At 46.1% G+C, this 21,015-nt stretch overlaps 1 protein-coding gene across 3 annotated transcripts in view; it reads left to right on the top strand.

Moving 5' to 3' along the window:
• rgs3a (regulator of G protein signaling 3a) overlaps positions 1-21,015 on the top strand; it is a 72,896-nt gene that overhangs the window by 17,144 nt on the left and 34,737 nt on the right. Inside the window, exons 9-17 of one of the 3 annotated variants that reach the window (XM_052050450.1) lie at positions 559-640; positions 1,202-1,307; positions 1,445-1,883; positions 2,816-2,855; positions 3,063-3,382; positions 3,478-3,555; positions 3,664-3,775; positions 5,689-5,732; positions 13,345-13,479. In XM_052050450.1, the coding sequence (XP_051906410.1) occupies positions 559-640; positions 1,202-1,307; positions 1,445-1,883; positions 2,816-2,855; positions 3,063-3,382; positions 3,478-3,555; positions 3,664-3,775; positions 5,689-5,732; positions 13,345-13,479 (1,356 nt within the window). Of the gene's footprint in view, positions 1-558; positions 641-1,201; positions 1,308-1,444; positions 1,884-2,815; positions 2,856-3,062; positions 3,383-3,477; positions 3,556-3,663; positions 3,776-5,688; positions 5,733-7,376; positions 7,543-13,344; positions 13,480-19,460; positions 19,476-21,015 lie in introns of those variants that run through there. The other 2 variants (XM_052050445.1, XM_052050446.1) reach the window with 2 other exon arrangements.

Below are 21,015 nucleotides of genomic sequence, written 5' to 3'. Positions count from 1 at the left end.
ATTGTGATGTGTCCATTGGCAGTGCCTTATACAATAAGTGACACGATACCCTCGGGGGGGGGGGGTTGACGGATTTCCTTGTGAATCACGACCCATTTCAAAATGGGACGTACGGCGACGAGACGGATTTGTAGCCCGTTGAAAATGGTGAAATGGAACAGAAAGGATGCTCGCACTAAAATTGTGCAAAATCCGCATCGTTTTCCGTCTTGCAATTTGCAGATATTTGTTTTTGAAGGGCTATACATTTGTCGTATAAATGGGAGCTGGGTTACCTGGGAACAAGCCATTCCTCCGCCGGTCATGAACAAAGAAAGTCCGTCTCCAGTCTGTGGGAGTTTCTTTTTTTCTCACCAGCTCAGCTAATTGGCTTCCTCAGGAAAAGTGCCGTCAAGACGCTTCGCATAGGAAGCGGACTCTGAAAACAAATCTGCTTAATCACTCCTGTCGGGTGGCGAGTCGATTGGCCTGCCAGCACACATCCGCCGGTTGGTTGGCGCGTGAAAATAAAACCGACCACTGTCGACATAATGAGCCGTTTGTGTCTCTGCGTTGCAGGTGACCATCTTTCGAGGAAAGGATGGATACGGATTCACCATCTGCTCGGATTCGCCTGTGAGGGTGCAGGCTGTCGATCCAGGCAAGAATCTTCTTTTCAGAAGGACCCAAAGCGATCGAACGCCATAATCGTTCAGCCACGCCCTCAAGTGTCCAATCCACAGATGCGTGTCGGTTGTCAGAAACCGGCACTATGAAAATGGGTCGCTTGAGTCGTTTGACTACTTTGTCAAAATGCGCCGAGTGCCGAACTGGACTGATGGTGAAAACCGGTGCAAATGTCGCTTGTATAATCACACCTTCACGTTCACTATTTTCACCCATAACCAATTAGCGTCACCGTCACCGTCTGCTGCATTTAAACAGCCCCTTTTCCACCGTATTGCTCCAGTTTTCCAATCATCGATCCACTTTTGATGCCTCATGAATAATTCCTGCCATCATAAAAAGCTTGCGGGCCTTCTGTTTTTCATCTCTCCGCTTTTGAGGATTACCGCGAGGATCAAGCAAAGCAGCGGGGTGTCGCCGTTAATAAGGGGGAGCCCGCATCAGTTTTCCCCTTTGAATCAAATAAACAAGCTCGAAAATGCGCTGCAACCGTAGCGCGAGTGACGCGTCTTTGTTGTTGTGTTCTCTGCGGCAGGGGGCCCCGCGGACCAGGCGGGTCTCCAGCAGCTGGATACTCTCCTGCAGCTCAACGGTCAGCCCGTGGAGCAGTGGAAATGTGCCGATTTGGCTCATGCCATCAGGTAAGATCACCCACCATCTTGTTTGTTTGAAATCACATCCCAAATCCTTACGCTTCTCGCTCCGACAACGAATCAAGACCATCTTCCAAATGAACGGGGTCGCTTCCAAAGTGATGATCTTGCGCTTGTGACCGCAGAAACAGCGCAAATGAGATCACGGTTGTGGTGTGGCGCAGCGGCCCCTCGGCCAAGCCCAACTTCGAGGGTCTCATCCACCGACCGTCCTACATGCAGTCCACCTCCAACTACGAGACGCCCTCGCCGCCCGCCCGCCGGCACGCCCCGGACTCCGGAGCCGGTCGAACCCCGCCGGCCGTTCCGCCGCTCCCGGCTCACCACCGCACAGCCGCCGCCCGCAGGCTACTGGTCAACGGCTCGGATGGCGTCGCAGGTGGCGGCGGGGGCTCGGGGGTGGGCACCATGCAGTGGGGCGCCCGGGGCGGCTCGGCCGAGGAGCTGGACGGCAAGCCGCGGCACCTCCAGCACCCTCCCACCGCCACGCTGAAGGGAACCAGGGTGAAGGCGTCCAACGGGGACAACTACATCATCCTGGCCCCCTACAACCCCGGAAGCCAGGTACCGCAGACTGGTGGTGGGCTGCATCTTCATCATCTCCTCCGTCCTCCTCATCCTCACCCTGGTCACATGATGGCTCACGCTAGATATGTCTCCTTACCCTTCATCCCCGGTGCCAATTGATAGAGTGACTTTACACGACGGCTTCCTTCGGTGTTCCTTTTATTGTGAACGCAGGAAGGGCATTCAAACGACAATAAAGCACTTAGTCCGCCATCCTTATGTCCGGCCATACAAAGACATCTGGTAAACAAGGCATGTGTTTATTCACGGCATCATTTATCTCACAGGTATCCTATTGATTTCGACCATGTTTAATGCATACAGTTCATGGATGACCCGTGGGGATTTTTTTTTTCCAGAACTGTGTACACTATGTACCAATGGCTTCATCTAGTGGTTGCATCAATAAAGAATACTTGTTCCTCAAAGCAAAGCCTGAAATGAGTTCCTTAGTTAATAACAGTGTAATTACACATTACTAACACATTTGTGTGAGCGCAACTGACTAACAGGCCTAACCGTAATATTTCTGGCTGTCCATATAGAGTTGAGAGCACGCCCTTGTGTCTCATTGCACTTTCGGGGAGTTTGTGAAAATGTGTAAGTGTGATTACATCTTTGATTGAAAGTGAAAAAAGGGGACGATTGAGACAATAAGAATGAATCACAGTCACGGTACCAAAAAAAAAAAAGGATTCGTTGCACAATACCGAGAATGAATCATTTGAGTCGTTAGTATTGTTTGCATGTGCGAGCTAAATTTACCTTGAAAGGACCGCTGGAAAGGGCAACACAATGCTATCATGTTCTCTCTCTGCAAAGTGACGACGTGACAGCATAAACATGTCAAGTTATGATGACCAAACCCTCCATGACGGATTTCAGATGAGTGTAAAATGAGCGTAACGTCGCAATTTTTCTGCTTTCAGATCTTGAGGCCGGTTTATCAGGACAATCAGGGAACCTTAGGTAAGACGGCCGGACATTGTCCTTTTTGTTCTTTTATTGCGCTGAAATCATTCAAATCACTGTCGTGTGGCATTGGAAAAAATATTGATTTTTCACACTTGTGGTCAAGGTTCACTGAATTGCATGTTTAAAAAAGTACAAACGGCATACGCATACTCATTCTCATCACTCAGAATTTCTGATCATCCTGACAATATTGTCTTTCAGTCAGCAGGTTGTACAACACGCGGCAGGCCTCTGGAGCTCAAAGTCAGGCCGCGGGTACCGTCGGTGGCGTCGGAACCCTTTCGTCGGGTTCAAGCGGAGTCGGTCCTTTCTCCAGCCGCTCCGGCTTCCTGCGCCGCTCCAACAACGGCAAGACGTCAAAAACCACCTCGGCCGGGACCGGCGTGCCCAACCTCCCGCAGCAGAGTGCCAACTTTGCCAACTACCAAAACTGCACCATTGTTCGCTCTCACGTCCCTCACGGGAACTATGGCTACGTTTCTGCGGCGCCCAAAATCCTTATCTTCCCTATCTTTGTTCAGGTGAGGCTGTTTTTATTGATTTATTTATCTTGCCAGGATGTTACTCTCTTTTGGCGATGATGATTCTCATTGAACTAACCCGTGTGTGGAAGCAGCCTTTGGACCTGTGCAGTCGAGCTCTCATCATAACGGAGGAGATGATTTTGCATGAGAGCAAGCATCACTCCCTCAAAGTCAGTCAAACCTTCAATGTCATTTTCTGACATAAAAAAAAAAAACAACAACAACAAAAAAAAGCCCATATATATTCATTGATGTTTTTGTTGCATTGTCCATTGCAGGTGACCGTGTTTGTCTACACAGACTTAATGTTGGTCACGAGAGAGGACGAGCCCGGCAAATGTAACGTCCTCCAGAGTCCTTTGTACCTGCGACACCTGCGACTACAGGATGGTATGTTTGATTGCGTCCAAGTGCGCGCTGATAGCACGATCGAACACATTTTTTGCTATTTTTATTCATCGCAGATGATAATTTAAACTAATAATGACTATGAATTTTAATGAGTTAAGAACAACCCTCAAAAAAGAATTTCATTTTGTGACAACGATTTCTCGAAATCAAATAACTCTTGCATTGGGTTCTCGTTAAGATTGTTCTGATGCCCCAGACCAAGTCTCCACAAGCGTCCACGTGATCATAGGAAACAAAGACTCGGTTTGTTTCTTAACGTATGTTTGAGGCGTGTTGAATGGCAATTTCAAAACACTTACATTGAGCAATAAACCCTCCTTTGACCTGCGGATATTTCGGGAGCGACATCACCGCTGAGTTCCTGCTGCTTTGTCTTTTCATTCCAGTCCCCAGTAAACAGTCGTCTCCTGTGCCAGTGCACGCCGTAACTCGGCTGCAGCCAATGACAGCACTCACTCTAAATATTTGTCTTCGGGATAGACATGCAGGGCGGCCAGTAATGGACTTGTAGCAAACTCCATTTTTTTCCCTTTTTTTCCCCCCCCCAGGCAGCACATTGTCTCACATGACTAATACTGGACACTGTTGTGCTACTTTGTACTCTATTGTTTTCACTTGTCACAAATCCGTATTATGAGTGTCACACTGTCCAAAATCTTTGGCGCATGATACTTCATGGGACAAAGTGGTGGTTGATTGTGTTGTTTGCAGATAAAATAAATGGCTATTTTTTTTTTAAGTTTTAAATGTAATTATTAAGTAAACCTGATATAAAACACAAGCCAATAACTCACGGTGGTGCAGCGTAAAATATAAATGGATTAATGTTGATTGCAGATAAAATCAAACAAAATTGCCCAAAAAGTTATGTTTAAGTAAAGATAATAATGAAGGAAAATAATGCAAATCAAAAAAATAAATATGAAATTGAATGAAACTGATTAAAATAAATTCAATTTAAAGTTGACTTCAATTAAATTATATCGATTAGAAAAAAAATTATGTTGAGTGTAGATTTTATTTTTATTTATTTCAGCATATTTGCATATTTGAGTCGAACCTCACCCGAAAAGGGGGGAAAAAAGGTCACCACTGAGGTCATCGCGGATCACATTCAGATTTGCTCCTCTCATTACGTGTGTTAGTATGTGTGTGTTGTCAAAAGCGGACACAGTCACAGACATGCATCTCCGCCCTGTTGCCTGCCTGTCATTGTTTTTTTTTCGCTTCGGCAGCGTCAGTCAGGAAAGAGGCGCCAGTGGGGATTGTGTTTGTTTCAACTTTGTGTGTATGTGTGTGTGCACACGTGCAATACAACAGCTGTCCAGTGTTCCCGTTTACATGATAGTTCAATGTTAAAGAGCGTGGGAAACAATGAAGTTGAAGCACAACCTGCAAACATCAACAATGAGCCGCCACTTGAGTTTACTTCTGAAAGTGTTTCCGCGTCAATAGATTTCCAGCCAATAGTTGAATTAAAATTGCAGAGGCCTTTCTTATATTTTGCCCCTCTCATGAGGCCATAGAAGCTAACCAAAGCAAAAAGACAGAGCTCATGTGCTGGACAGGAGTCGCTTCAACATATGCAAGAGTGCCCTCTGCTGGTTATTGTGAGAAGAAGTTACTATTTATTATTGCAGGGGCAAAATAAGTAGCCCTTAATTGAGGTTAAGGCATCTTTTAGAATGCAGTCCACCATTCAGGTGAATACTGTTTGTATACTCAAAAAATGTTGTATTGAATTGACTCCATTTTTATTTCCTCCAGTGGTTGCACAAAATAAAATCATGTGGCTCCAAAACTGAAATTAAATGGAAAAAATTCAACAAAAAAAACTTTTTTTTCAGTGTAGTCATGATACTAATGGAGTTTTTTTTCTTCCCCTCACGCAGATTATGCTGAAGAACTCCGATTCTATCTTATTCACATGACCGAGGTAAGACCCTCATTTACCAGCGTGTACAGCATGTTTGTGTCTGTGAGCCAATAAAGTTGTCATATTCTTGGTAAACGGAGAGCTTGAATGAAAATGCCTTTTTGGTCTCACAGTATGGCCGTATGCATTTGTGATGAGTATAGAATGATGAATGAGCCTGACTGGAAAAAAAAAGTAGCTGTCGCATTAGTTGCATGCCCCTCAGTGAATGCTCCTTTGTGCTTATTTCTTTTCCAAATGGATGCAAAATGAGCTTCCCAACCGAAACGTTTCTGTGAAAAATAGCTCTCGCCAACTCTTACTGCTGCGCGCATTCTTGTACACCACACGACACTCTGCACAGCCTCATTAGCAGCTTATGAATGCTTTAAAGCCTCGCCTTTTGCGAGGGGGTTGGGGGTGAGATTCCAGACAGAACAAGAGAAATCATGCTATCTATCCCACAGGCTGGAAAAAGAGGAAGCGGCTACATAACTTTCACTCCGTCCAATTAGAAAAGTGGATATAAATAGCAAGGTCTTACGTAGGACAGCATGGGAGAGCAGGAGACTTGGAGCGGGCTAATGGCACATTTTGATGAGACATGTGAACCTAACGGTGTGCAGTCCCCCTCCAGGATGCCCCCCCACCCCCGAAGCGCTAGCATACCTGAAAATAATATATTTTTCACGACTGCTTCGCAAGACTTCAGCATCCATGCTAGTGCTAAACCGAACACTAGTGCCAATAATGCAAATGTCTTTTCGGCTGTTATTTTTAAAAATGCAATTGTTTTCCATCTTTACAGTTAAAATGCTGTCCTTTGCCCTATCTTCGATGATTTCTGATTATTTGTGAGTTCGGGTCAGATTGATGTTGTTATCTCCTCTCGAAGTGCCGCGGCGGCGCTTATCGCCGTCGTGTACGCAGAGTCTTCCATTCATCGGGTCGGCGGTTCATCCGTCTCACCGTCCCAAGAGGAAAATAGCAGACATGACACGCGGTGGTTTAGTGATGTTGCCTGTGACAAGTGTTGTTTGAGAAGGACCTGTTCTCCGCCCTCCTTTCTTTCTCGTCGACCGACGGTGGTGTCGGTTCATCTCCGAGCGATGACAGAATCTTTACGAGAGGCGCTGACAGATGGTGTGCGAAGCGCAGCCGCGTGAGGCAAATATGTCGAGAGAGGGAGAGCGAGATGGAGTCCTTAAATAGACAGCCTGCTGAGCCGTTTGCCGGGTTGTGGGGGGGGGGGGGGGGGGCGCGAAGAGTTTCACGCGCTGGGGACGGCCGTGACCCTCACCTCCGTGTTTGTGTTTAGGCCAATGCGGGAGATGTTTGGAATGCAATCGCCCCGCTTGCTAATTCACTTGCACTTGCTGGCCTGCAGAGGTCACACACATAAGTTTCGACCCAGTTTCGGTCGCGCTACCTGGGCAAGAAAACAGGGCAGGAACTGAATTTGGTCGAATCTCTCTTCGGGAGGTCCACCCTATTTTAGTACGGAGCAGATGTAACCCAGATTTACTCGCGAAACAAAAATTCGTGCGCATCTACGGGAAGAGAGTTGGGTGGTCTCTGGAAAGTCAACTGTGTGTAAGTGTGTCAGTGACGCAAGAGGAGAGGAAGCGGAGATAAGGGCCGTGATGGTAAATCGAGGCGAAAACGGTGAGGTGTGGCGTCGACTGCCTTTGGTGTCCAAATCGGGAGAGTCATCGGCGAGCGGCTTGTCGGGGTGGTCATGGGAAACTTAGCTGAGCGCGCTGTGCCCAAGAAGTGGTTGTCCAGGGAGGGGGACTCTCTCCAGCAACACCTGCTGTCTGACACTGCGGATGTAAGTGCAACTCTTGGAGATAAAAGGATGTTTGGATTGCGGCGTGCTTTTGAGAGACGTGTCAATCGACAAACCCCATGTGACGTAGAATATCAAGCGACGGCTCTATTTACGTGCATTTTAAGTTCAGCCGTGTACTTTGTGAAAGGGATTTGCCGTGTCTGAGGGAAATGGGTCACTGCCTGAATTTGCCCCATTGCAAGTTAACGGAAATGGTGAAAATTGCACAACTTCAAGAGAAATAAAGAAATACATCCGGGCTACTTCACACCCGCTACGAGTTTTTTTTAGACAATCCTTTTCGTAAATCATCCAACCAATTCAGCAGCAGGATCATTACCGTATTTTCCGCACTATAAGGCGCACCTGAAAGCGTTCAATTTTCTCAAAAGCCGACATTGTATATAGATCGACGTTCAGATTTCTTGGACGTGGTATTTTTAAATGTTCTTTCTATGAAGCTGTAGTGTTTGTGAAAGTGCTCTGTCGATAAAGCCGTGTTGTATTAGATTCCCTTTAGCATAGCTCCATCTAGTGGATGTATAACGCAAGTGCACCCATGATTGTAGCTTCTATTCGATGCGCTTTATAACGCGGCGCGCCCTATATATTCATTCATTCATCTTCCGTACCGCTTGATCCTCACTAGGGTCGCGGGGGGTGCTGGAGCCCATCCCAGCCGTCTCCGGGCAGTAGGCGGGGGACACCCTGAGTCGGTTGCCATCCAATAGCAGGGCACACAGAGACGAACAACCATGCACGCCCACACTCACACCGAGGGACAATTTAGAGTGTTCAATCAGCCTGCCATGCATGTTTTTGGAATGTGGGAGGAAACCGGAGCACCCGGAGAAAACCCACGCAGGCCCGGGGAGAACATGCAAACTCCACACAGGGAGGCCGGAGCTGCAATCGAACCCGGTACCTCTGCACTGTGAAGCCGATGTGCTAACCACTGGACTACCGGACCGCCCCCCTATATATGCAAACCGTTTTAAAATAGGACGTCATTGGAGGTGCGCCGTCTAGTGCGGAAAATACGGGAACTACAAAAGGTGATTGGAACATAGAATAACCAAGCAAGCAACATCGTAGATAACATCGTGGCTCGCGAGCTACTTAGAAATCTTATTTTGGGTTGCCTCGTGGCACACACTGCCTGGAATCCACGCCGAGTTCAATGAAAATTTTCATGAAATGTGTGTGATTAGTATTAATTACCACAAATAATTTTCAGCAATGTGGAAAAAAAAATGTCCGGGGAGGAAAAAAAGGGTGCATTCATTCTTATGTCACCAAAGTGTCACTGGCTCAGTCATATGAACGGGATGAATAGTGACGATCATGAAAAAGCGTAGAAAAATAATGCCATTGATCAGAGGCAATAAACGGAAATAGCCGAATCCCAGCGGGGCCAATCATGTGCTAATCATCCACGATGACGTCTATAGGAAGGGCCCGGGGCCCAAAATTCCAGCGTACATGCTCCTTTGCTTCTTTTTTAGGTCAACCGCAGAACAGCCGTGAAGTGGAAAGGCCGACAAACAAACTCAAAATAGATGAAAGAGTGTGGGAAAGACACTGGGACAAATTACATTCTGTCCTCTGCTCCGGAAATTGTTTTGGGGGAAAAAATGCTTTGTTTTGCTACATCATCTGCCCGGTGAAGTTATTTGGGATTTGACGCTCAAGTGTCTGTCCGCCGTTTTCTCAATCACTACAACTTTCCTTCTTGAAAGCGAGAATGCGATTGGTTGAAAAGCACGACGTTGATCGGTTTTATCGGTTTGGAATCGGACCTGCAGTCACATTAGCACCATTGGGCGCCGTTCAAAAAAAGTCAAAGTCATACAAATTAATAAATGAATAATGGTGGATTATAATGGGCGACCCGGTAGTCCAGTGGTTAGCACGTCGGCTTCACACTGCAGAGGTACCGGGTTCGATTCCAGCTCCGGCCTCCCTGTGTGGAGTTTGCATGTTCTCCCCGGGCCTGCGTGGGTTTTCTCCGGGTGCTCCGGTTTCCTCCCACATTCCAAAGACATGCATGGCAGGCTGATTGGACGCTCTAAATTGTTCCTAGGTGTGAGTGTGAGCGTGGATGGTTGTTCGTCTCTGCGTGCCCTGCGATTGGCTGGCAACTGATTCAGGGTGTCCCCTGCCTACTGCCCGAAGACAGCTGGGATAGGCTCCAGCACCCCCCGCGACCCTAGTGAGGATCAAGCGTTGGGAAAATGGATGGATGGATGGATTACAATTGAACATGACTCCCCTGACCAAGATCTATCGATGTGTCCAATAATCGTGCGCAGTGGTGAGGGACCGATCAATTTTCTGAATAGGCATAGGATTGGATTGCACTTGATATTGAAAAGCCAAGAAGATGAATTAAATATGTGGTTGGTAGAGGGGTAACATGCACACCCCCAGCCCCGATGTAAATGATCTCTTTGGCTTTTTGCTCATCTCGGATTCGTTTTCATGCGACATGGAGTGCAAACGGCAATCAATTAGGATCTCGCTTACACAATTCATCAAATGGCATGTAAAGTGGATAATCCCGACAACATCTGGCGACATTATTGAGGGCTTCAAGAGGCCACTGGCTGCTTTAGCATCATTAGCTCTTGTTAACATGACACTTGAGTGGAAGCCGCTTAAAAGCCGTGGTAGTGGCACGCTCCCAAGAACGCATTAAAATATCCGACCGACCGGGTCTCTCTGCAAGCAGCCCGAGAGCGCATTCCGTTTTTGTTTATGTGCAGAGGTTACACTCAGCCATCTTTGCCGGGTGCCTATGAGGGAATTGACGGTGTTATGCTGTAACTCACCCGATTGCGACGGAGCGACAAGTCATCGCGACGTGACTAATGGGCAATGACGCTTCTTCGTGTCACCATGTGTTGTTTTTTTTCGACAAGCTTTTGCAGCGCTTCTTCATGGAAGACGTCCTTTGAAGCCTCGTAGCGAGAGAATCCCACCATAAAGCGTTATGTCGATCGGAGTCGGTGCTTTGCGGGAATTTAGTCTCCTGTGCTTTCTCCTTCATCCGTTTTATTCTCTTCATTGATTTTGGAGAGTGTGTTGACTTCACAGGTCTTCTGGTGTACTTTTGTCGTTCTCAGCTCCTCGGGTTATTCTTCTCCTCCTCATACCCACAAATGTTGAACACGGCCAGTACTTACCAGTCCGTAGACTCACCCCATGGGACTCGGTGGCTTTGCGATTCACGATAGACAAACCTTATGACCTCGCCAACTTCCTGGGCTGTTCCCTCACTTGCACTCGTTTCTAAAGGTGTTTAGAAATGACAAATCGCCTCCCGTGGCACTTCAAATGCGCTGTTGGGTCTACTACCCATGTCCTGCTCCCATCCCCTACTTGTCGCTGTCCTGTCCTGTCCTATCCGAGCCCATCCTGTCCTACTTGACAACTGTCCTGTGTAAAACTCCATTCCAATGTAACGTTATCGCGAATAAAACATTGATTTATCATTTGAACTAAATTATGACATGATATTCAGATGACGAAAGCCGTTTCTACCCTTTTAAATCACCCGTTGCTGACTCGCAAAGCCCTCACGGTGTTTTAAAATCAAGGAGACAAACCTTTACAAACATGACTTTCAGCGCTGTGGCGTCATCTGCCGACCAGCCGCAACCGCTGAGATTTACAAGCTTCTGGCCACAGCACCATGGATACCGCCAAGAACAAAATTGGTGTCAATCAATTCTTCTGGCTGTTTTTGAGAAAGCAAACGAGAGCATTTTCGTCCTGAGTAGTGCGCACTGCCTCTCCATCACTAATCAGGTTTTGACTCATTAGATCTCGTGTCGACAATTTCCCAGATTTAAAGATGCTCAACAAAAGTGTTGAAACCTAAGCCCCGTTTTGGTCAACTAAAAATCGGGATGAAAACTGTTTTGACTTGCAGTGTATCAGCTTCTGGCTACGACTCGGCATGTTTACCAAAGAGACTGAAATTGGTATCGATCGACTCCCCTGGCCGCTGTCAAGAAAGCAAACAAGGGCATTTAACGAGCCTTCCTCGCAGGCTGATGTGAGATCAAACACGGTGCAGCGACCCGAATGTGTACAGGAAAGTGAAAGTATTCTAATCGGCGCTGACGTTTGGTACTCCACGCCAGCCGCCGTGACATGCTGAAAACTCATCCGCCGGTCGGCTCGGAAGGAGGCCCCTCGACCTCCTTCCGACCTCCTCGACAATTTTTCCTCGGCTGCTGCGATCCGCTTGAACTGGTGATTGCATCATTTTCGCCAAGGGGTTGTATACGCGTAAATGCACGTGATCAACATTTAGCGGCCTCTGCTGTGTCGCGACAGACTAAAAGTGGCCCTAAGTGATGGATTTCATCGAACGTTGACGCCGATCTCTGTCTGCTCTGCTGACGCCGCTCATTCATCATCTCTCTGTGATGTCATCGATGCGTTGCTTTCTGCATTTTTTTGTTTTGCCACATTAGAGCCTTTTGTCCTCACACGGTCGGATTCTTTTCGTAGAGTGTATTTTGCCTACTTAATAAATATCCTCTTCGATAAGACGTTGAGGGTGATTGAAAAGGACAGGGGGCAACCGGGCAAGATGTGATGAATCCCATGTTGTTGCTGGAGGGTCGGCCTTGTGAGGGGGGGGGCAACGTGAAACTAAGCAACTGCATGGAGATTCTCCACAAAGCGGGGCACTGAGCGTGGAGCCATAACCCTGAAGTTGATCTCAAGAGATCTTGCATAAATTGGACCGACCAAAAAAAAATCGATGCTATTTATATCTTGGATTATGTCCAAAAATGTCAGGACTCAAATGTTTTTGCTAGAAGCAGGACACCACGGAGACGTTTCCATAAAGAAATGCCTCTCGAGCATTCTGGGTGTTCTTCGGTTCGACATTGTTCCCATTTAAAACCCGTGCATCTTGAGGCCTGGCATCATTTCAGGTTTCAAACAAAAGCCAATGCTCGATTCATGATGCCGACCACAGGACAATTTAAACCCTTTGTGGATGAAAAGCTCTCAGACCAGCCGCTCCCCTGTCCTGACCGCCGATGGTCAAATACGTAGTTTCATGCATTTTCCCAGCAGGCCTCTATTGATTTCTTGGTCCACATATCAAATTCTGTCTCAAGTGCGCCCGGGCTATGATCTTATTTCACTAATGCTAGCACATTTCGCCTGGCCAGGCTGCTGTGTCATAAAGGCCGAGCCCAAATGGACATACAATCAGATGTGATTTGTCCCACCAAATCACGCTCGAAGTGAACGACTTTCCCAACACCCTGCAATCGTGTCGGGCGTTCCATACTGTTAACTTGGAAGTTGCTGAATAACAATTCAGTGAGGATACGCCGATTGGAAATATCAGGTCACAGGGTACATGAAAGGGTTAAAAAAAATAACTCTGTCGTCAATAAAGGATGACCTCATCTTTTGTGTTGCAGTGCATATCATTACTACCGACCCAAACTGAGTCCTATGAATCACACTAACCAGACTAAACCCCCACCCCTAACCTACCTATGGTCAGATCCTCCTAATTTGACCAACCTCATTAACCCTAACACGAATCTACTTTATATATCCATCTTGTATCGTCTTTCATGTGTGTGTGTGTGTTTGATAGCAGCTGTGAAATACAGTCAGAGTCCGTTTTGACTTGATGCTCAATTTTAATGAACGACCAACACCTCACATTATTTCTCCACCGCTTACCATCTCAATCCTCCGCCTGTCTGGTTGCTCACCTCTCTCCGTCGTCTCTCTCGCTTTTTGTCTCTCCGCCCTCAGAAGTGCGACTGCCTGCTCAGCCTGGAAGCGTACTCGTCCGAGCAGAAGCGCCGCGTGTGCCAGTGCCTCAAGGACAACATCGACAAGCAGCTCCAGCTTCAGAGGAGGGAGCCCGCTGTTCAACATTTTGACCAGGTAGGGTCACTCCCGGACACTCCCGGGCAAGTCCCGTGTGTGTGTTCTCCCCGCTCGTTTCTGGCCCGGACAGGATACGGCCAAGACATGAATCTGTGTGTGCATATATTTGCATGTGCACCCTCATTCACATGTTATCTCAATGAGTGAGGTGTCGGGGGGGCGGGGGGTGGGGGGGGTTGAATGAGTCTTTTTCTTTTCTCTATGTGGTGTTGACCCGAGCCGTGGTCATGACGTTTACTCCCGAGTCCACAGTTCTTCCACAGAGGGACTGCAGTCCTGATAATGAGGTCGTTTTGATAGACTTTTGCACTCTATCCTCGTGGTGGTTAACGGACTCATGCGGGAAAGACGCCAACCAATCACGTGCATAGTAATTGCTCAGCAAATCGTATGCAAAGCTGCTTTGCGAGAGGAGCAATTCGCAGTGTGTGAGTGTGTTTGTGTGTGTGAGGCAGGTACAATAAGTCCCGAGGAGAGAAGTCAAAAATGAAAGGTGTTTAAAAAGAACAGTGAAAAAAAAAAGCTAGCGACACGGTATGACAGTGTGTGATATTTCCAAACTATTTTGGCTGTATTGAATGAAAATAGGTTGCCAGGGGTTACTCATTGGTTCATCTGTGTTTCTTAAATTACACTAAAATGACAAAGCTACACCCCCCAGTCCCCTAAAAAAAATCATGTTTGAATAGCGCACCCAAAACCAGGATCTGAATTGCTTTAAGAATAATTTTTCTGTATTTATTTATTACATTTGACAGCTCAAAGTAAAACACAGTAAAAAAAAAAAAAAAACACTGCCCAAGACACCAAATGAAATTTAACAGCGCTCACAAACAATTCTCAAGGGAAAATATTGTTTAAAAATATTAGGTCAAGATGTATAGCGCATATTATGCTTTCATTTTTAATCAAGGATTTCTGTTCTCGTTCGACGGAAAGCAACTCGTCATTTAATTCCGCCTTTATACGACAAATTTTAATGCTTTGTGCTTTTAGTTTTCCTCGACGCTTAAACTGCATCAGCTGATAGCGAGCACCTCGCTCTGTACAAAACGGCTGTGACCGCTTCGGGCATTTTGTGTGCGCACAAAGCTGATCCGTTGTCTTAAAAATACTGTTTGGTTTACTTGGTGGAATTTTGCTCACCGATAAGCTTAATTGCGTTGGATTCCCAGCGCGAATACCTCCTTTCGCTCCAAATTCTTTTCATCAGCAGATACAATATGGGCACTTGAACACTCAACGTAAGCTTCACATTATGATCACGTGAACGCGGATCGTGCACGACCGGTGCGCCTAATCACCAAACGCTGTCGTCTTAATCCGGTCAAGTGTAAAATAGCTTTGGACTCCTATAAATGTCATTTAGCTCCCCACATACATGTAATTATTATTATTAGGGTTGTTTGATGCCACTTTTCTTTTCAGACTGACACCGGTACAAGAATTCACTCTTTGAGTACTCACCAGTACTGATACTTTGACATTTTATTTCATTTTATTGAACACAATGACAAACTATTGTCAACAAAATCTTTCGGACGCGGTTGAGCATTCGATGATGTGTCATACTGCCGCGGTGTGGCGCCATCTGCTGCTGAGATGGATTAACTCGACGTCAGAGATATATTTTTAGCCTTCGGTATCGGCGCTCGGTATCGCAGACTGCACGAGTACCCGCTACCTTAAAATAAGGCCAGTATCAGCCCAATACCGATACCTGGTGTTGATACTCGCCCATCCCTAATAATAATAATAATTATTATTATTTTTTTAATGATTTGTAGTAGTAATTGTAATCTTTTCCCAAAATAAGAAGCTCCTTTCGGTTCCACCAAGCGTCAAATCACAAACGCAAACGTTGCGCAGTGCCTTTCATGTTATTCGGAGCAGCCTACATTCAAGCACGATTTATTATATCCGTTAATTCATAATCATACGCCAGCTGATGTAAACCCTCGTTCACTTTCACCGATTACGCCTCCCCCTTTTTTTTTTTTCTTCCCGAAACATCTTATTCGATCTAAATGCGTGCCGTCCCGGGGGCGAGGAACCGTTTGCTTTTAATCGTATTGAACAAATGAGTTCACTTTTGATTGCTTTTGTACGCGCTACCTCGGAGGCAAATAGTTTGATGCTCGGTCCACTTTGGCACTTTGTAATTACATGCAAAAACCAGGGGCTGCTCTCTTTCGGCTGCGTGGGGTCACCCCGGTGTTTTCGTTGGAAAATTCCAGCGACACGCGCCCCGTTTTTGAGTAATTGAGTTGGAGTCGTTAGAATAAATACTCGGTTTTGAAATCGCGGAACAATTCATTCTAAGAATTGTCATTTCAATCTCAATCCAAATGATTGCCGTTTTTATTTTTGTAAAGATGTGATTCTGCTGCTGCTCAGTACGCGGGTGCATGTCCTCTATTTGGCTTTTGCTCTGCCATTCATTAGATAGAAACATAAATAATAATTAAAGCTCCCGAAACATCTGTGCAGCCCAATAAATACGTCATTTGCACGCCTCGTACTGTCTTTTGCCTCCCCTGCTGCAAACGCGCGTTCCTGCTCATTGTCTCGACTGTAATTAGACACGGGTGAATTGCTTTTGGCTTTGCTTCACTCGGTCTTTCTCTGCTCTGTGTGCTATTTTTGGGGACGTAAGGATTAGATTTACATTTTTTTTTTTTACAGAGGAGCTGGTGCCGCCTCGAAAGCAAATATTTTAATGCGCGTCGCTATGTAACTAGAATAACTTGAGGAGGAGTTCCATCTTGCTCGTAAAATGGATAAATTAACCTCTAATTCGTCATCGCAATCAGTTTCATTGAGCAGTTTTACTTTATTTTAGTTTGATTTTTTTTTTTTACAGTGATAGTCTTATTGTTCTTGATTTTACTGCTTGGTGCTTTCTACCGCCTTTATTACCGATTCGTCTTAATGTTTATGTACATGTACAGCACTTTGTATGCAGCGATGGCTGTTAGATAGTGCTCGAGAAATACTGTTGACTTGACTTGACTTAAGATAAGATGAGATATCATTTATTCGTCCCACACTGGGGAAATTTACAGCCTCCAGCAGCAAGAATGTATGTAGAAAGAAGAAAGAAGAAAGAGAAAAAAACAACAACATCTTTCAATTAAATGCAATATGAACACAAAATGGATAAATCGCAGTACTATTTACAATTTTCCTTCACATCATTTAATTATTATTATTATTATTATGATTGTTATTTTTTATTCTTATACTTGACTTATTGTTCCGCTTTTTATGACCGCTACGAATGTTCAAATGTTGCTTCTCGCCGACAGTTTGACCGCAAATGGATCGTTTTCATGATTTCATAGGTGTAAAAAGTCATTTTAAAATCGGAATTGGTCAACCAATGTACCGAAACTTTTTGAATTTGTTTTCACAAGTGTCAACTTGGCCAGGTGTTCAACATTGAACCCCCCCCCCTCCCCCCCCCCCGAAAACATTTGACCACTGAAGCAGAGAGCAGAACTTTTCCTTGCCTCATATTGTGTTCAATCCATCAAAGTTGTTTATAAACCGGTGCGGCCGCTTTAGTTTGATGGCGCTCATTAAGAAGACGAATGTCCCGGACTGTCCTTTGCCATGTTTCTTCGCAAGCGCGATAAACTTCTTTATCGCGATCTGAGTTGTCTCCTCGTCTTCCACTACGGCTTTTCTTTTTCCATTTGTTAGCCGCGTGTGACGACTCTCAGATTAGCCAGTAGCGCTTAGCTCGTCGCGCTACTCAACACAGTACGACAAAGCCATCGGAAATTTGTCTTAGGTCTCTCTCTCTCTGTCAACCTTTAGCGTCCGTGTCATGAACGTAGCTTAGATATGAGAGCAAAGTAGCTGCAGTTCTGCGCAGCATCAACGCACGTCGGCGGTTACGTCTGCTGGAAGCTTATTTGCTAATTGACAAAATTGTCCCTCTCGCTCAATGTTTTGTCTCTCGTTCAGCTCCTCCCGCTCCAAGTGCATACACTATCTCCTCAGCCATCTTCTCGCCGCTCGTTTGGCTCACTTAATCTTTCATCCTGTTTAGCTTTTCCTAAATATGCTCACGCACGCGCGTACAAACACACACACTCGCGCGCCGATGTTATGTTAGCCAGCAGCCTGCGGTGGATTCATTCACCCCCGATCGTCTTTAAACATTTATGGCCTCCCTTCGGTGGGCTGCTGTTTAGCTTTATTTTAGCTCCAGTTTAACTATTCATAAGTGTGTTGTGTAACGGAGCAGAGCGAGTTCGAACCGGAGCAAGGCGCGGGCTCGACCCCAAGAGGGCTTCGCCGAGCACGAGATACGTCCGCGTTCAATTTTAATTACATGCATTCTTCACCCCGGAAAAACATGAAGCCATGCCAAGCATGCTGTCGGGCTGGAATAATTGAATTTGCTTTAGTTAAGTTGAGTGGAATGTAACATTTACTTCCAAACACGTGGCATGAGAAGGTCAGCATTTCACGGCAGACCTCAGCAAATCCGGTGAGGCTTCAGCTATTTTACTTGGACTATTTTTGTGACGGGAGGGTTTCACGGATGGCATAGGAAGAAAGTGTGACGGTAACCGTAGAACAGAAAGTGGGCCATGTTGTGTTGTGGGGGAAAAAACGACTCCAAATATTTATGTACAATAGAAAAAAAAAATCAAATGACTTATTCAAGGCGGACCGGTAGTCCAGTGGTTAGCACGTCGGCTTTGCAGTGCAGAGGTACCGGGTTCGATTCCAGCTCCGGCCTCCCTGTGTGGAGTTTGCATGTTCTCCCCGGGCCTGCGTGGGTTTTCTCCGGGTGCTCCGGTTTCCTCCCACATTCCAAAAATATGCGGGGCAGGCTGATTGAACACTCTAAATTGTCCCTAGGAGTGAGTGTTAGCGTGGATGGTTGTTCGTCTCTGTGTGCCCTGCGATTGGCTGGCAACCGATTCAGGGTGTCCCCCGCCTACTGCCCGAAGACGGCTGGGATGGGCTCCAGCACCCCCCGCGACCCTTGTGAGGATCAAGCGGTTCGGAAGATGAATGAATGAATGACTTATTCAATTTCATTTTACCAAGCAGATGCTAAGCTAAGTAGCATGTAGCGGAGAGCTAAACTAATGTCTGGTGACTTTCCCAGAGAATATTCTGTATCCCACCTAGCAACGTTCATGTGAGGTTGATTAAAGACAATAATTGACCCGTCGCTGTGCATGCTCATTGGCTGGCGACCAATCCGGGGTTCACCCCAAAGCCAGTTGGATAAACCGCTTTAAAAATGAACCTGGAAGTGTTTTCAACATGATTTTAGATATACAGTTGTTAAGTTGTTGACAAGCATTTGATTCGATGAGGTCTGATGGAGATCTTGCACGCCTCACCCTTGAGTCAGGTGTGTGTGTGTGTGTGTGTGTGTGCGTGCGCGGGGTGGGCCCGCATAACGTCCCGCTATTCGGTGGGTTTTGATTCACGGCTTTGATTTGTAACTTCTAAAAATAGCTCACCGAGAGGGAGCCGGGGGACGGGGTGGGGGGACGGAATGAAGGACACTTGGATGCTTTGCTCTGCAGAGAGTTACTTTGAGCATTTGATCTTTGAAGAACCGTCTTTCCCGTTGTGTTTACAAGACGCTTAAGCATCCCCGCTCACCTCAGCCTCATCTGTTCTTCTTTTATTTATTTCCCCCCCGCTCTGTCCTTCACTGAATTCCCCCCCGCCCCCCTCCGCCAGCTCCTCCGGCGCCCCACCCCGCACCCCAACCTGCCTGGAGCTTTACCGCACCGTCTCGCTCGCTCACTATTGCTTTTGCACACATTGGCGGTACGATCCCCAAAGCCCGAGCCAAGACGAGAAGCACGGAAGCGTTTCCGAAAAAGGACAGCGCACAACGGGGGGGGGGGGGGACGCTGGATTAGCTGCACATCTGGGTGTGTGCGCCAGTGTGGGTGTGTGCGCGTTCTTTGCACAGCAGCCAGCTGTGCGTCCAGATGCCTGTGTCGAAGGTAATGCCTTGGCGTCTTTGCTTCTGTGTCGGTTAGAACAATGACAATGTGATTTCCGTGAGATGGGATTAGAATGCGTTTCTTAATTTTTTTTTTTTTTTTTTTTTAATTTGGGATCACTTAGCGGAGCTGCAGCTCCTTGGAGTGTGTTGCTCTTTTCTGAGTTGCACATTCATTACGTGCAATTTATTATTATCTTTGTTTTTTGTGAGTTAAGTCGTATTCTCTACCCTCCAAAAAATAATGCAGGTAATTTAAAAAAAAAAACAACAACTTGATTTCTTCAGTGAAAAAGTCATGATTCTTAAAATGAGATGCAAAATTGAGGTAGGAAAATGGCAATTACTTGTGTGGTGGTTTACAGAGCTAAGACTAAAATATAGAAGAAACGTGTTTTCATTGTGAGAGTCCAGAAATTTATTCATGGAGAGTCGTGGTCGACAGAGCCCTTTAATAGTTGCAGTGGGCCAGGATTTATTTTTCACATTTGTTGATACAATATTGGCCATCGGGGAATGTCGTCCTCCGCATACCTGGCCAAGATAAAGTTGTAGCTTTCACTTTTGTTGATCTGGGCCTTTGGCAGCGTAGTAGTTGACATAAAAACAGTCCTTATATGCTTTGTAAAGGCCACAGGCTCGAGCCAACCTATTTTTCTGCTTACGTCCGGAAATGGAATGTTCATTTTTTGCTCACATGGCTAGCGTGAGGGCATTGAAGAAGCTGTGATGTCATCACAAGGGCGTTTTGCGCAACTATAAACATGACGAAACTTTGCGCTGTGACATTTTGAAGGTACCGGCCGGGCTGACTGCTTGTCACCAAGAGGAGATCAAATGAAACTTTGAACTTTGCTGTGATGCCGATCAAGTGCCGAGCCGGCGCCATTTGTGACTTCATGCAGACACAAAACGATACGTATTTACAGCATGCGTGTTATTTATCAAAATATAGCCTCTATTTGAGAAAAAAGGACGGCTCATGTCAGTGGATGTCAAATAGCCATCGCCGCATTTTGTCACCAAGCGGAAGTTCCGCTTGGTAACAAAATGTTTTTTTTGTCAATTTTTTTTCCTTCCAAATGTAGCATACGTTCACCCAAACTGCTCTTTTGGTGTTTTGTGACCAGGCTATGCATGTGTTGTTGTTGTTGTTGTGATTTTCATCAGAACCGACAGATGAGAAAGCGGTCGCTGTTGCTAGCGTGAGCGAGCCGATCAAAAACGGTCAAAACAATCACAGGAAATTTGCAGCGAATTCATCGTTAAAATGAGGATGTGACATCCCAGTTAATTATTATTTCTGGAACTGAAAAAAGTTTGGCTGTATTTGTACGTTTCAACCATTTAAGTCGGTCAGTTTGCCTTTTTCGCTGTACATGGAAGCAGCATTTGAAAGTGATGATGTCACCCGCCGACGCTTTGTTTACGCTGGGGCCAGAATGGGCCATTCATGTCAAGAATACGATGGCAACCCATGACTCAGTGCAATTATAGTTTGCAAACATGTCTATATATAGCCGCTCGAATCATATGCGCCG

This window comes from Hippocampus zosterae, chromosome 18 (genome assembly GCF_025434085.1).
Source record: "Hippocampus zosterae strain Florida chromosome 18, ASM2543408v3, whole genome shotgun sequence".
Taxonomy (NCBI): domain Eukaryota; kingdom Metazoa; phylum Chordata; class Actinopteri; order Syngnathiformes; family Syngnathidae; genus Hippocampus; species Hippocampus zosterae.
This window is presented reverse-complemented; position numbering and strand designations above follow the sequence as displayed.